This window comes from Macaca nemestrina, chromosome 14 (assembly GCF_043159975.1).
Source record: "Macaca nemestrina isolate mMacNem1 chromosome 14, mMacNem.hap1, whole genome shotgun sequence".
In the NCBI taxonomy this organism is placed as follows: Eukaryota; Metazoa; Chordata; class Mammalia; order Primates; family Cercopithecidae; genus Macaca; species Macaca nemestrina.
This window is the reverse complement of record NC_092138.1, coordinates 68,155,889-68,172,683: the sequence shown is the minus strand read 5'-3', so window position 1 is coordinate 68,172,683 and position 16,795 is coordinate 68,155,889. Positions and strand designations below refer to the sequence as shown.

At 43.4% G+C, this 16,795-nt stretch overlaps 2 protein-coding genes across 5 annotated transcripts in view; one reads left to right on the top strand and one right to left on the bottom strand.

The window, feature by feature from the left end:
• LOC105477186 (thiosulfate sulfurtransferase like domain containing 2) overlaps nt 1–12,195 on the top strand; it is a 47,370-nt gene extending 35,175 nt beyond the window's left edge. For 3 of the 4 annotated variants that reach the window (XR_011612715.1, XR_011612714.1, XR_011612713.1), the window contains one exon: nt 91–6,974. The gene's annotated coding sequence lies outside the window, so the exon portion shown is untranslated. Of the gene's footprint in view, nt 1–90; nt 6,975–9,842 lie in introns of those variants that run through there. The other variant, XR_011612716.1, reaches the window with a different exon arrangement.
• Nucleotides 1–16,795, bottom strand: part of LOC105477187 (tropomodulin 1) — a 92,069-nt gene that overhangs the window by 2,818 nt on the left and 72,456 nt on the right. Inside the window, exon 9 of the mRNA XM_011733570.3 lies at nt 6,973–7,117. Coding sequence (XP_011731872.1) covers nt 6,973–7,117 — 145 coding nt within the window. The remainder of the gene's footprint in view (nt 1–6,972; nt 7,118–16,795) is intronic.

Below are 16,795 nucleotides of genomic sequence, written 5' to 3'. Positions count from 1 at the left end.
GGATAGAGAAAGTATGGCAAGGAGGGTATATTTCTTTCTTAAAGCAATAAAGCTAGTAACCAAGCCTTTTTTTTTTTTTTTTTTTTTTAGATAGAGTTTCACTCAACCAGACTGGAGTGCAGTGGCACAATCTTGGCTCACTGCAACCTCGCCTCCCAGGTTCAAGCAATTCTCCTGCCTCAGCCTCCTAAGTAGCTGGTATTACAGGTGCCCGCCACCACACATGGCTAATTGTTGTGATTTTAGTAGAGATGGAATTTCACCATGTTGGCCAGGCTGGTCTCGAACTCCTGACCTCAAGTGATCCACCCTCCTCAGCCTCTCAAAGTGCTGGGATTACAGGCGTGAGCCACCGCGCCCGGCTAGAACCAAGGCTTTTGACTCATCTTGAGCCTCAGTCCAGTGCCTCCCTCAGTAGATTTGAGCCTTGTGTGGGTAGGGTTTCCATATCCATATCTCATCTGATTCTCACAGGGAAGATTAGCTCCTTCTCCCTGCAGAAGAAAAGCCCCAGTCCCTGAAAGCTGGCAGCAGAGCCAGGACTGAAATCCAAGTCCCTGGCCTATGGTTGAGGGAACAGAAAGGACTCCAGGGCTTGACGCGGGGGTTCTTTTCCATTACTTGCCGTCATTGTGTACACTGGGTCAGATCTGTGTGTGCGGTTCCCCTGGCACTGGCCCTTTTTTTTTTTTTTTTTGAGATATAGTCTCACTCTGTCACCAGGCTGGAGTGCAGTGGCCTGATCTTGGCTCACTGCAGTCTCCGCCTCCTGAGTTCAAGCAATTCTCCTGCCTCAGCCTCCCAAGTAGCTGGTACTACAGGTATGGCATCGCCACGCCCAGCTAATTTTTTTGTATTTTTGGTAGAGACAGGGTTTCACCATGTTGGCCAGGATGGTCTTGATCTCCTGACCTCGTGATCTGACCGCCTCGGCCTCCCAAAGCGCTGGGAGTACAGGCGTGAGCCACCCCTCCTGGCCACCTGGCACTGGCTTTTTCAGGGACTGGATGGAGAGAAGGGAAAGGCATCCATTTATTCGGGTATTATTTTTTTTCCCTTTTTGATGATGAAGGAAGTTGAGACCAAGAGAGGGAAGTAACTTATTCCAAGTTACGAATAAGTCACAAAACTGGGAGTAAAAGCTGGGTCTCCCAGTATCCTCCTTAAATTCTGTCTGCTCTTTACTTTCTTAAAAAAACTCCTCACTGCTTATTGCAAGAGCCGGAGATTCCTTTTATTGTGAAAGCCAGAAAGGCTCTCCAGTCGTCTGGACCAACCTCCATCTGCTACTTGAACTCCTCTGCCACTTCTTGCCAAATTTGAACATTTCCATCATGTTTTTGGAAAGCACTTTCTATTCATTTAAATATTCAGCAGCATGTACTGAGTGCTGTGTGCCAAGCACAAGAATCAGAAGTAAAGACACAGCATAACAGGGACCAAGATATACAATATTTGAGAACTACTGTTGGATAAATATGAAGTATTAGAGATGCCCTGGCAGATCTCTGAGGTATGAGAGGCATAAAGAAGGAAGTGGTCAGACCTTCCCAGGATGGCAGCTAACGGGTCAACTGAATTTTAAACAACGAAAAAGTAGAGGATAGGAAGGTTGGGGGCATTGGAAGTAACGACTCTCTAAGGGTAAGTTTTTCCTTGGTCACTTGGGGGCACTCAGGCTACCTGGAATGGTACTAACATGGCAAAGGGATGGCTTCTTGAGGATGTCAATAGATGATGTCCTGATGGGACCATCTCCCAATGTGGGGCGCCCAGGCACTGGAGCCAGATTGCCAGTTCAAATCCTGGTCCTGCCCACGGATTGTGGGTAACGTTAATTGCCTACTTCTCTAGACTTCTGTTTCCTTCTTGTAAAGCGTGGATAACAATAGCACCTGTCTCACCTGGTTGTGGGGAGGACTACATGAGCTAATGAGATGGGAAGTGTTCAGAACAGTCTCTGACACACAGTAAGTGCCATGAAAGAGTCAGCTATTATTAAGAGACTTGGGAGTCATGTCAAGGGGCCTGACTGAGAGCAATGGGAGCCCAGTGACAGTTCTAAGTGGAGGGGTGACAACGCAAGCTTCGGAAGGAGACTGGAGATGAGTGCCAGGGGTGCCTTCCCTGGAGGAGCTGGGGGCCTGAGGACGTTGGAGGAGATGAGTGTGATGAGGGCTCAACATGGGGCAGGACACTGGGACTGGCAAGGAGGTGACTGGCTGACTGGGATGGAGGCAACATTTAGGAACAGGCCCAGATTCTGGCTTGGATGGCTGTGAGGAAAGGAACAGGCTTTTCTTTTTTTCTTGCTTTTTTTTTTTTTAGATGGAGTTTTGTTCTTGTTGCCCAGGCTGAAGTGCAATGGTGCGGTCTCAGTTCACTGCAACCTTCGCCTCCCAGGTTCAAGCGATTCTCCTGCCTCAGCCTCCCAAGGAGCTGGGATTACAGGCGCCTGCCACCAAGCCCGGCTAATTTTTTTGTATTTTTAGTAGAGACAGTGTTTCACCATGTTGGCCAGGCTGGGCTCGAACTCCTGACCTCAAGTGATCTGCCTGCCTTTGGCCTCCCAAATCCCAAAGTGCTGGGATTACAGGTGTGAGCCACCGTGCCTGGCTGCCTTTTCTGAGATAGGTTGAGGGACTATGATGAAACTGATTTGGGATCCAGCAATCCCACTTCTGGATATTTACCCAAAATATTTAAAATCAGTTGAAAAGATGTTTCACTCCATGTTGATTGCAGCATCATTCACAATACCCAAAATAAGGAATCAACCTAAGTGTCTATCAACAAGAATGGATAAAGAAACTGAGGGATATGTGCACAATGGAATACGATTCAGCCTTTCCTTAAAAAAAAAAAAAAAAAAAAAGATTTGTTCATTTGCAGCCACATGAATGGAATTGGAGAACATTATACTAAGTGAAATAAGCCAGGCACAAAAAGACAAATTATATGTGGAATCTAAAACAATCGAACTCATAGAAGCAGGGAGTAAAATTGTCATTACAAAAGCTATGGGCGGGGGAATGGGGAGATAATGGCCACAGGATATAAAAATCTCAGTTGGACAAGAGGAATAAGGTGTTTTTTAAAGCTCTATTACACAGCATGGTGAATATAGCTAATAATAGTGTATTATACATTTCAAAATTGCTAAAAATAACCGTTCTCACCACAAAAAAGTATTTGAGGTGATGATATGCTAATTCACTTAATTTTTCCACATCGTATTCATAAATCATAACAGCAATTTGTATTACATAAATATACACAATTACAAATTTTCAATTGACAATACATTTTATTAGAAATTGCTTTGCAGTGTGCTGTCTGGGCTGCTTGCTGCAAAGGTCTTCCCTGAGAATATTGTAAAATGGTGACTTTCCCAGGAAGGGCTGTTTTCTGCTTTTAAACACATTACTGTCCCTCCACACGATACCCCAGCCCACACAACTGTCAACTCAGAGGCTGCAATTCAGACTTTCTAAGTAGAGAGAGCTGCAGTGGCAGATATAGAGGACCTGAGTACCATGCTTGGCCTGGCTTTTTGCTATAAATAGTGTGGAGATGACAGTCATCTGAGGTATTGCTGTGGGAAAACGCAGATGGGATCCACAGCTTAGCTCCGCCCTGGCGCCCTGCAATCACGGAACACTCTCTTTAGAGCTTGGTGCACGGGGTGAGGAGGACCAAAGACGCACTGGTCAGGACGCATCCTGGGCATACAGCCTGTCTGCAGAGCCAGTCCCTGTCCCCATAGCCTTGGGGACTGAATGTCCCTCAAGGAGGAGCCCAAGTACTGCAGAGGCCCCAGCCATGGGCAGAGGGCCAGCAGAGGCAGGTGAGAGTGAGCAGGAGGCCTGAGAGGCCTGCTCGCATCCCAATCTGTGCTCCCTGCTGCCAGGCCTGCTAACAGTCTCACTCTCAAGGAGGAGCTGGCAGGAGGCTTTTACGATACAAATACTCAGTTAGAAAACATGAAGTCTGTCTACTTCATTGTGGCATTAACGTAGGATGCAAATAACCTGTTGTAAAGTCAGGAGGAAGCTGATGCACTGCCATAAACAAACATTTCTCTCAGAAAAATTAGCAGATGGGCGCAAATTTCATTTTAAAGCTAGAGAGCCTACATCACCAAGTAGCACTCTGTTCCCTGTAATCACTGAGATGATTCATCTCTAATTCCTTCTGTAGGAAACCCCAAGGGAGCAGCTGCCCACAGTTCCCTGGGGTAACCCAGAGGCCCATTTTTATCACCTGGCATCACCATCCCGCAAACTGCCACAGTTTCTGCTTCCTGCCTGCTTCCATCACCAGGCCCCTGAGCTTGACATTAAAGGCCTTGGGCTGCAGCCACACACACACCTACCCAGTCCCATTCCTTGTGAACATCCCATATACTTTGAGTTGTCCTGCCGTTGCTCATGCTGTTCCCTCTGCTGGGAATGCTCTTCTCGTCCTTCTTTGTGAACTCCTATTTTTCCTTCTAGGTCTTACTCCTTATAACAGTTCCTCCAGTCCTTTTAGATCCTTCTGTCTCTCCTTTGTACCCCCAGCACTACTTCATAATACTTCCAGAACCCCCAGAGGGATGCCTCTTGACCTCCTCCATCAACCTATCTCTTCCTTTCAAGGCTGGCTAAAGCCCCATCCCCAACCAGGATGCTTTGCCTAACTGGCCTCTGTCTCCATTAATCATTTCCTCACTTTGTTTAGATAGAATTTCTAGGCATTCTTGAATTTTTAGGCATGCCTTTGAGTGTTTTTCTTCCCCCTGAAAGGTTATAAAGCTTCTTCAGTCAGAGGTAGCCTTTCTGCTATCTCTGATTATCACCTAGCACGGTCCTAGGCACACAAAAGTTGCCCAGAAAATACTTACTGTCACTAACAGCTGGTGTGACCTGACTGAGCCGCTGCCTAGACCCCTACCCTCACTCCAGGCTCCAGTTTCTTTCTGAGGGAGCAGGAGGGATAAGCTCTAAGTCCTCCTGGCTCTACCATTCTACATTCTTATAATGGCCTCTGAAAGTTCTTGGTGATGGGAGTCAGGCCTGAATTTTGGACTCTCAGATTCACAGGACTGGGAGTTTTCAAAGTCCATTTTGTCCAACTCCTAGATGATTCTGGTATCCCCCTGCAGCACCTGTGACCTTTGCTCATCTAGAGCCTCTGTCCCCAGAAACAAGACCTCCAGACCATCATGCCATTGGAGGACAAAAACTGGGTTAGCCCACAGATAGGAGCCAAGGGGCACAGAAGAAACTTAACTGAGAGGGAAACAAACATGAGATGATTGCATATAGAATAGAAACTCAAGGCTTCTCCATGCTGGTACTGCAGCCAGATCACACCTGGACCAACAGAGGCTTCATTGCTGGCCTTCTCCAACAATTCAGTTTAGCTATGACATCTGTGATACAATATAATAATTATGATTCTTATTTGTGTTCGTTCTTATTTTAAGTAAGGACACTTCTGATAAACCAAGACTATGTGGACATTTTAAAAAATGAGCTTCTCTAAACCTGAGGCTCTACAAAATAGTAGCATTTGGAGTAAGCAATGAATGAATAGCCCCTGGGCTGTGACATCCTTAAAAGCAGGAACCTATAGAACTTTGGTATATGTTTGTGGAATTTAATAACTCAATCTAAAGTGTGTGTGTGAGTGTAAGTCCTGTGGTTATCTGTGCATGTAGGGTCTGTGCACACCTGCCTTGAGCATACACTCCTCCGCACTCATCTCCATTCATCGAGGGCTTCCAGGTAGTGACCTGGCCTCAGATAAATCACCAGGAAGTGACATACTTTGAGTGGAGCATTCGTATTAAGCTCTTTGCATTTTATTGAGGGTTGGAAACCATTGTGTAGAGCAGGTTTGAATCTGATGAAAAACTCACTGAAGATGCTGTCCTTTAAAACACAAGTTTATTTCACAATTTAGTCCCAGAAAGAAGCTTTTTTTTGTTGTTGTTCAAACTCATTATGCTTCCTTCTCTTCTGTGATAAGAATAGTGTAACTTGGTTTGGCTTCCTCCTGCCTTGGTTCTAGGAAACTCAGGGCTGAATATAATCATCATTCATGTTAATGATATAGACCTACTGCTTTTCTTGGTTTTTTCCCTTCATGTTTTCCTATAGCCTTGTCAGTCACGCTCCCTTTGTTGAATGCTATATCAAATTCTTTTTTGGCAGCCAGCAGGAATATACATAAGCAATAACTACACAGAGCTTGTGAACAACTGGCATCTGCAAGTAAGATCATGATTGCTCAAACTTTTCATTCAGTTGACTTATATGCCTATTTGTTCATATAGGTATATGATAAGTGTTCATCATCAAAAAATATTGTGATACTTTCATTTTCTTAAATTTTTTTCTTTTTAAAAATTTCCTGATGTCTCCTTCATAATTATTTTTCCTTTTAGAAGAAAAACTATGCCTTTAATTGAGATTAAATTAATATACCCTACTTTTACTTTACTATGAAGTTGATGTTTTCAACTTTTACCTTAAAATCAATGTGAAGTCTCCTAGGCTCGGGATTTTGGTAGTCCTGTTGGAAGGTAGTTTTGGGATTTGGGGCTAAATCTAGACTGTGTGACCTGGAGAGGACGCTATGAGTTCAGAGAAGGGTATTCAGAAGAGGAAATACTCCCAGGGAGCCCTGTGCTCTCCCAAACTTCAGTTCCTTCTGCGAACACACTTATGTGTGCTCTGGGCCCAGCCTGTGCTGAGCTGTGCTTTGAGGAGGAGAGGACTCAGCCTTAGCTCCTAAAGTCAAGGAGCTCATAGTCCAGGGTGGAGATGAGGTACAAACACAGAAAACAAGGAAGACGTGATCAATGTGAAAATCAAGGCTCAAGAAGACTCAGAGAGGCATCTACAGAATTTTCCTTGACATCCCCAGCACAGGTGGAGGGAATAACAGGTCTGTGGGCAGGGCAGGGAGTATATTTCTACTCACCAAGGTCATTGTTGTTCATCATTGCGTTGGATGCCCGAAGCCGGGGTCCCTGCTGGGTAAAGTGGTAGCCGAATTTGAGAAGCGTTGCGTTTTTTTCCAACATGCTCACGATCTCCATTTCCACTTTGTTGCCCAGGGGCTGGCTCTTTGGTCAAAAAAACAAAACAAAATAAACAAAACAAAACAAAACGCAATAATCACCACTCATTCCACATGTACAGTGCCTAAACCACGTTTACCTGTGGAAACTCTTGAGTAGTGGGAGGGGATTTTGGCCTCCTCTCCAAGGTAGGGAAATGGAAGTTTAGAGAGGTTGAAAGGTCACACAGCCAGGAGAAAATGAGCTGGGATTCACATTCAGGTCTGCTGGATGCCAAGAACAGATCTTTTCACTGCTTTACAACAGCCTCTCTCTGAGCAGGTGCCCAAGTAAGAGCTCCACGACAGAAGAATATTTGAAGGAGGACCTTCAATCATCTAGTCCTAAGGAGACTTTTAAAATCCTGCTGTCCAGGCTACACCCCATACTATCTGAATCAGAATCTCTGGGCAGTGGGACTCTGATGGCTGTGTTTTTAAAAACTTCGCAGGAGATTTCAATATGCACCCAAGTTTGATAAACAGTAATTTAGTCTCTTCAAATCATAAATGAAAAAAGTGAGGCCCAGAGAAGGAAAAAGGGTTTTCCCAAGATCACATAGTAAGTTGACAATGCCAAAGTTAGCTTTCTAAAGCCCCATTCTGATCATATTATTAATAGTTCCCTGCCCCCAAATCTATAGTGAGCATCTGACAAAGATACAAAGAAAAAAAATCGGAACGATCCGACAGTGTTGGGAAGGATATGATGAGGATGTTCATCAGTCTCAGTTATAATAGTGGGAGGAAAAGGGAAATAATTCATTAAGAGGCCAGGCACAGTGGCTCATGCCTATTATCCTAGCACTTTGGGAGGCCAAGGCAGGCAGATTGCCTCAGCTGAGGAGTTCGAGACCACCCTGGGCAACATGGTGAAACCCCGTCTCTACTAAAAATACAAAAAAAATTAGCCGGGTACGGTAGCGGGCACCTGTAGTCCCAGCTACTCGGGAGGCTGAGGCAGGAGAATCGCTTGAACCTGGGAGATGGAGGTTGTAGGGAGCCGAGAGTGTGCCACTGCACTCCACCCCAGGAGACAGAGCGAGACTCTGTCTCCAGAAAACAATAATAAATAAATAAAAATTGAAAGAAAAAGAATTCATCAAGAGAGTTGCTCACATAAATGATACCGCAACATTACTAAATAGAATGTGGGCAGCTCTAAAATGATGGTGCAAATCTGTGACCATGAGCATGGAAAGACGGCCATGAACCAATATTTAATGAAAAAAAAACCCTGGTCACAAAATAGATGATTTGTATGTAAGGTTATCTATATTTTCCCCATATATACATAATGCAGAAAAGAAACTTTGAAGGATATTGATAATGGTGGGATTTGGGGAGAAAGTTTTTGTTTTCTCCTTTATATCTTACTGTATTGTTTAGATTTTCTATTACCATATATAATAAAATAATGAAACATAAATATAATCTTAAACAGGTTGTAAAAGACAGAAAGCTAACATCATACTTAATGGTTAAAGACTGAAAGTTTTTCCCCCAAGACTAGGAACAAGATAAGGAGGTTAGGTTTCACCAACATTTTACTGGGGGGTCTAGACAGGATAATTAAGCAAGAAAAATAAATAAAATGCTTCCAGACTGCAAAGGAAAAAGTAAAACTATCTGTATTTGCAGATAATATAATGTTGTATATAGAAAATTCTAAGGAATACACACACACTCTTACACAAAATTAGTGAGTTCGGGCTGGGCGCAGTGGCTCATGCCTGTAATCCCAGCACTTTGGGAGGCCGAGATGGGTGAATCATGAGGTCAAGAGGTCAAGACCATCCTGGACAACATGGTGAAACCATGTCTCTACTAAAAAAAAATAAAAATACAAAAATTAGCTGGACGTGGTGGCACACACCTGTAGTCCCAGCTACTCAGGAGGCTGAGGCAGGAGAACCTGGGAGGCAGAGATTGCAGTGAGCAAAGATCTCACCACTGCACTCTAGCCTGGTGACAGAATGCGAAGCGACTCTGTCTCAAAAAAAAAAAAAAAATAGTGAATTTGGCAAAATTACAGAATATAAGATCAATACACAAAAATCAGTTGTATTTCTATACACTAGCAATAAGCAATCTGAAAATGAACCTGAGAGAAGAATTCAATTTATAATAACATAAAAAATATTAATTCTTCTTCTTTTTTTTTTTTTTTTGAGACAGAGTCTCACCCTTGTTTAGGCTGGAGTGCAGTGGTGCGATCTTGGCTCACCACAACCTCTGCCTCCTGGGTTCAAGCAATTCTCCTGCCTCAGCTTCCTGAGTACCTGGGATTGCAGGCGCGCACCACCATACCTGGCTAATTTTTGTATTTTTAGTAGAGATGGGGTTTTGCCATGTTGGCCAGGCTGCTTTCAAACTCCTGACCTTGGGTGATCCACCTGCCTCAGCCAGAGTTCTGGGATTACAGGCATGAGCCACTGTGCATGGCCATAAAGAATAAAATACTAATTCTAACTTCTTTTGTTAGAAATAAATCTAACAAAAGAAGTATATATATGACTGTATATATAAGTAAAGACTTGTATATTGAAAACTATAAAACAACACTGAAATACATTAAAGAAGACCTAAATAAATATAAAAACATCCTATGGATCTTAAGTCTTCATGGATCAGAAGACTTAATATTGTTAATATTGCAATATTACCAAATTGATTAAAAGAGTCAATGCCATCCTTATCAAAACTCCAGGTGCCTTTTTTTTTTTTTCCAGAAATAGACAAGCTGATCCTAAAATTCACATGAAAATGAAAGGAACCCAAAATAGCCAAAACAATCTTGGAAAAGAGGGACAAAGTTGGAGAACTCACATTTCCTGATTTCAAAATTGCTACCAAGTTATAATTAAGACTTTGTGGTACTGGCATAAGGTAGATATATAGATGAATGGAATAGAATTGAAAGTCCAGAAATAAACCCACACATCTACAGACAATTTCTTTTCAAAAAGAACATCAAGACAATTCAATGGGGAAAAATTATCTTCTCAAGAAATGGTGCTGAGACAACTAGATATCCACATGTGAAAGAACGAATTTAGACACTACAAACAATACATAAAAATTAACTCAAAATAGATCAAAGACCTAAATGTAAGTGCTAAAACTATGAAACTATGATGAAAACATAGGTGTAAGTTTTTTGTGACCTTGGCGATGGTTTTTTAGATGCGACACCTAAAGCACAAACAACAAAAGAAAAAATAGATGTTATGCTTCATCAAAATTTAAAACTTTTGTGCTTCAAAGGACACAAGAAAGTGAAAAGACAACTCAAAGAATGGGAAAAATATTTTGTATTGACATTTGTAAAAATATCTGGTAGATATAGGATTTAAATATGAATATATAAAGAACTATTAGAACTCAACAGTAAAAACACAAATAATTTATAAATGGGCAAAGGATTTGAATAGACAGTTCTGTAAAGAAGATAAAAATGGCAAATAAACATATGAAAAAGTGCTCATCATCAATAATTCAAAAAATGCAAATCAAACCACAATGAGATTCCACTTCACACACACTAAGATGACTGTAATAGAAAAGACAGACAGTAACAAGTATTGACAAGAATGTGGAGAAAGCGGCACCCTCAAACGTTGCTGGTGGGAATATAAAACGGTGTCACTGCTTTGAAAGACAGTTTGGCAGTTCCTCAAAAAGTTAAACATAGAGCTACCATATGACCCAGCAATTCCACTCCTGGGTGGAAAATAAAAACTTAAGTTCACACGAAAACTTGTTCATGAATGCTCATAATAGCATTATTCAGAATAGCTAAAAGAAGAAACCACCCAAATGTCCACCATCTGATGAATGGATACACACAACATGGTAGATCCTTACAGTGGAGTATTACTCAGCTAGAAAGGAAATAAAGTTCTGATATGTGCTATTATACAACATGAATGACCCTGGAAAACATTGTGCTAAATGAAAGAAGCCAGACACAAAGGCCATATATTGTATAATTCCATTGATATGAAATGCCTAGATGAGGCAAATCCATAGTGATGGAAAGGAGGTTAGTGGTTGCCAGGGGCTGGGGGAGGGGATAAAAGCAGAATGAGAGCTAATGGGTATAGAGTTTCTTTTTTGAGTGATAAAAATTTTCTAGAATTAGATAGTGCTGATGGTTGCAGAACCTTGTGAATACATCAAAACCCACTGAATTGTACCTTTCAAAAGGATGAATCGTGTGGTGTGTGAAGTACATGTCAATTAGAAAAAATTCCACAGTAAAAAAAAAAAATTAGAAAATGGGGAAAAGAGATGAAGAGACATTCACTGAAGAGGATGTACATATTTCAGATAATCACATGACACGATGTTCAACATCATGACCTATCACAGAAATGCAAATCAAAATCACAATGAGATATCACTACATACCTAACAAAATCTCTAAAATAAAAATTAGCAACAACACCAAATGTTGGTGAGAATGTGGAGAAACTGGCTTACTCATAAACTACTGGTGGGTCTAGAAAATGGCACACTGTGCACAAGAGTTGAGTTTCTTAAAATGCAGTTGGACTCCTGGGTATTTATCCCAGAGAAATTAAAACATATGTTTACATAAAAATCTGTACCTGAATGTTTATAGCACCTTTATATGTAATAGACAAACCTGGAAACAACCCAGACGTCCTTCAACAGGTGAGTGGTCAAACAAACCATGGTACATCCACGCCATGGAATACTACTCACCAGTGAAAAAGAGCAAACTCTTGGTACACGCAACAACCTGGATGAGTCTCCATAGAATTATGCCAAGTGGAAAAAAAAAAAAAAAGCCAGTCCAAAATGGTTACATAGCATATGATTTTCATTTAGATAACATCATATATATATAACATTCTTTAAATGACAAAAATATTAAAATGGAAAACACGTTAGTGGTTGCCTGGGGTTAAGGAGGCAGGAGGAAAAGACAAGTGAGCTTGACTACAAAAGGGGAATATGAGCGATCCCTGTGACAGAAATATTTTGTATCTTGACTGTATCAATGTTACTATCCTTGCTGTGATACAAAACTACAGTTCCCACCTAAACTCCATAGAGTACAAGGGACCTCTCTCCCTCCCTCCCCTCCCTCCCCTCCCTCCCCTCCCTCCCTTCCTCCCTCCCTCCCTTCCTTCCTTCCTCCCTCCCTCCCTTCCTTCCTTCCTTCCTCTTTCTTTTCTGAGACAGAGTCTCACTCTGTTGCCCAGGCTGGAGTGTAGTGGTGCAATCTTGGCTCACTGCGGCCTCTGTCTCCCAGGTTCAAGCGATTCTCCTGCCTCAGGCTCCCAAGTAGCTGGGACTACAAGCATGTGCCACCACACCCAGCTAATTTTTTGTGTTTTTGGTAGAGATGGGATTTCACTATGTTGTCCAGGCTGGTCTCGAACTCCTGGCCTCAAATGATCCACCCATCTCAGCCTCCCAAAGTGCTGGGATTATAGGTGTGAGCCACTACACTCGACTCCTCTGTATTATTTCTTACAGCTGCATACTAGTCTGTAATTATCCCCAAATTTTAAAAGTTTAATAATTAAAAAAAAAACAAAAACAGAAATAGAAACCAAACAAATACACAACCACCTCTAATGGCTCCCCATTGCCAAGAACTGCTGCTATTTACTGTGTTCCGGGCCCTGCCTTGTGCCCCACTTGCATGATCTCAGCTCATTCCCTCACTAAGCCAACAGGACAGAGCCCCACCTCCTCAGCCTGGCACTCAAGGCCCTCACAAATGACTCCTTGCTTTCCTTCTCTCTCTCCTTCCTTACTCAGCCTGTTTATCTCTGGCAGTCTGATAATGGCACCTGGTGCAGACAGAGGTCTACTCCTAAAAGCTTACGTGCCTCCACGTGGAATGCTTTTAGCCTCCCTGTATGTATATCCCTATTGCTTTAATATGTACTGCAAATTCCCCCTCCCCATGAGGCTTTTCCTGATCCTGACCCCAGGAAATGATCTCTCCCCATTCCACACTCAAGCGCACATTGGATGTCCCTCCCTACACCTAGCAGAGTCCATCTGCCTTGAGTCACCCGCCTCTATAGCTGTCTCACCAGTTAGAACTGTATTGTCCAATACAGTAGCCACAGTAGCTACTAGTCACATGTGGCTCTATATATCTAAATAATTAAAATGAAAACGATGCATAGTTCAGTTCCTCAGTCCTATTAGCCACATTTCTAGTGCTTGATAGCCACTGGTGGCCGGGCGCAGTGGCTCGCACCTATAATCCCAGCACTCTGGGAAGCTGAGGCAGGAGGATCACTTGAGACCAGGAGTTTGAGACCAACCTGGGCAGGCAACATAGAGAAAACTCGTCACTACAAAAACCAACAAACAAATAGCCACTGGCTAGAGACTACCATGTTGGTTAGTGCAGATATGGAACAGTTCCATCATCACAGAAAGTTCTATTGAACAGTGCTGCTGTAGACCATGAGCTCCCGGGTAAGACATAGTACCCAGTTTCTCTCAGTCGAAGTGTGTGGAATTGAATTGAATGGAGGAAATAGGAACATGCTTGGGAGAGATAGAGGGGACATCAGCCCAGTATCCAAATGGACAAGCACGAATTGCAGCTGAGACTCTTGATTGAGAACTCCCCCCAGGTATTCTGAGTTCACCAGAGCTCATCTAGGTTCAGACTGGACTCAGAAAGCTGGCCACAGCAGGCAGAGGGACACTGGTGAAATTCCACCGGCCCCTCTGGCAAGGATCCTAAGAATGCCGGGAAGAGGTCAGGTCTGTCCTTGGAGGACTCAGCACAGCTCTGGAATCTGGCTGTTTTGGCCTGGAGATGGTACAGCAACCATCTGAGGCCCCAAGAAGGAACTGGCAGCTCCTCTATCCACCCTACCCAGTTAGCAGGAACCCTTGCCTCGTGTTGAGGTCACTTGCTGGAAATGCCCTGCTAAAACTCAGGATGGGCTAGTCTCAGAAAGTACTGGTCTCCCCTGAGTGAAGGGGCTACCGGGGACTTCGAGGGCTGCCTCTGCAAAGTTGATGCTTCGTGCAGAGTACAAAGCCCCTTGACATGCATTGCCCCATTCAACCTGTCTACATCCCTGGGAGGTGAGCAGGGCAGGCAAGAGCCAGCTTAGAGATGAGTAAACTGAACCCATGCGTAGATGGAAGCTGGACCATGCTCCCTCGACTTATTCATGACAGAGCCAAGGTTTGACCTTGACCTGGGGCTGGAAGGACTGCAGAGGTTCCTGTAGGCCCAGTTCTCACATTAGTGTCCAATATCCTGGGATACACACAGATGTGTCTGGGTGTGTGAGACAAAGTACAGGATTCCATTAGATAATCATGATCTTCCAAGAGTGTTCATCTCAGACCAAACCCATTCTTTTTACACTAAGGAGTAAAGTAGAACATGTGATACATCTTACAATAAACCTTAAGATGTCAAAGAAGCTTCATCCTTCTCTGACTCCGGGGACCCTGAGACTAAAAGGACTCATTCATTTTATAGATGAGAGAAGCAGTGGCTAGGGAGCCAGGACTAAAAACCAGTTCTCTTCCTTATTTTTCAAGTAACTTATTTAGTGATTACTGCATGCCAAACAATGTCATAAACATTTTACGAAAGCTAATTCATTTTCTCCTATCAATCCAAGGAATATGTACTACTATCATTATTTTCATTTATTTTATTTATTTTTTGAGACAGAGTCTTGCTCTCTCGCCCAGGCTGGAATGCAGTGACGCGATCTCGGCTCGCTACAACCTCCACCTTCTGGGTTCAAGCAATGCTCCTGCCTCAGCCTCCTGAGTAGTGCCACCATGCCCGGCTAATTTTTATATTTTTAGTAGAAACGGGGTTTCACCATGTTGACCAGGCTGGTCTTGAACTCCTGACCTCAAGTGATCCACCTGCCTTGGCCTCCTAAAGTGCTGGAATTACAGGCATGAACCCCTATGCCCATCCTCATTATTCTCATTTTATAGGCAAGAAAAATGAAGCACAGAGGTATTAAGTAAATTTTCCCAAATCCCAGAATGGGTCAGTTGCAGAACCAGGATTGGAACATAGGCAGTCAGCTCCAGAGTCTGTGCTGGTTTCCACCTCACTTAAGTGCCTCTGAGAATGATCAGAGGCAGAAGTAGGACTGACGAGAGGAACTACGGGCAGATGGTGTTTGGCTCAACATGGAGGATTGCCTCTGACCATCTGAAGTGTCCACACACTGAGGAGCTGCCTGGTAGGGTAGTGAGCCGCTTGTGCCTGGAAGTATGTAAAGGGGGAGAGACCATGGGCTTGGTCATGCCCGGACTGGCAACAGTCTCTGGGCAGCAGAGCCAGGGACAGGGTGGTCAGGGAAGAACTCTTGTTCCCCTTCAGATTTGCTTGAGAAGTAAATAAACCACTTGTGAATAAATATAACCTCATTATTAAAAATTCAAGTGATACTAACACAGATTGAGTAAAACGAAAGAGTCTCCCTCACCCCATTTATTCCCAGTCTCACCCCCTTCCGTAGAAGTAACCACCATGGCCAATGAGTTGTGTTTGTATGCATGAAGTATAAGACAGAAATGTACAGGGGTTTGTTTTGTTTTGTGGTACTTGTTTCTTCTTTAAATGAATTCATACTATACTTACTGTTCTGCAACTTGCCTTTTTCATTTTATTTTTATTTATTTATTTATTTATTTTGGAGACAGGGTCTCACTCTGTTGCCCAGGCTAGAGTGCAGCAGTGCAAAGCAGGGCAATCATAGCTCACTACAGCCTCCGACTCCTGGGCTCAAGTGATCCTCCTGCTCAGCCTCCCAAGTAGCTAGGACTACAGGCACGTGTTACCATGCCTGGAGAATTTCCTTTTTTTTTTTTTTTTTTTTTTTTTTTAACAGAGATGGGGTCTTGCTATGTTGACCAGACTGGTCTTGAATTCCTGGTCTCTAGTGATCTCCCTCCTTGGCCTCCCAAAGTGCTGGGATTACAGGTATGAGCTGTCATGCCCAGCCTGCCTTTTTCATTTAATATTTTGCAAAGCTCTTTCCGAGTCAGTACACAGAGAATGACCTTATCCCTTCCATTGGCTTCACGGGATGCCCTGGTGTAGGTGGATATTTAGGTTACTTCCGTTTTTTCCTGTTACGAACAACGCGGCAGTGGCTGGGGTGGGAGTGGGTATTCCTCAGGCTCCCCACGGAGATCAGAACTGCTGGGTTGAAAGATAGGTACTTTCGAATTAAAATTGAGACTGCTCTGCCTAAAGGATGTAAAAGTCGGCATGCCCTTCAGCAATGTGTGACAGCTGTGTGTCCTCACACCTTTACCGTGTCAGAGCATTACCCATCTGATGAGAAAGAGATCAGATTTGCTTTTGAACAAAATGACCAACTGACACCTTAGGTGTTACAGGCTGTATCCTGGAGCTGGTGGCTCTGAGACCCCCTTTCTAGCCAGAAGCACCAGGAACATGTGCTCACTTTGGATGTCAAATGTCCAAAGAATCTCACTTTGGACATTTGATGGGGCCAATTCTGGCCAATTCTGGCAGTTCCCAGATGATGTGGACAACTGGGAATACTTCAAAACACAACAAAAAGGAGCTCTCGGAATTATGTTGTCCAACTCCAGAGTCCCAAACCCTAACTGACTTTAAAATTCCCTCCGTCTCCCAGTTGTTTACACACCCCCAGGATTG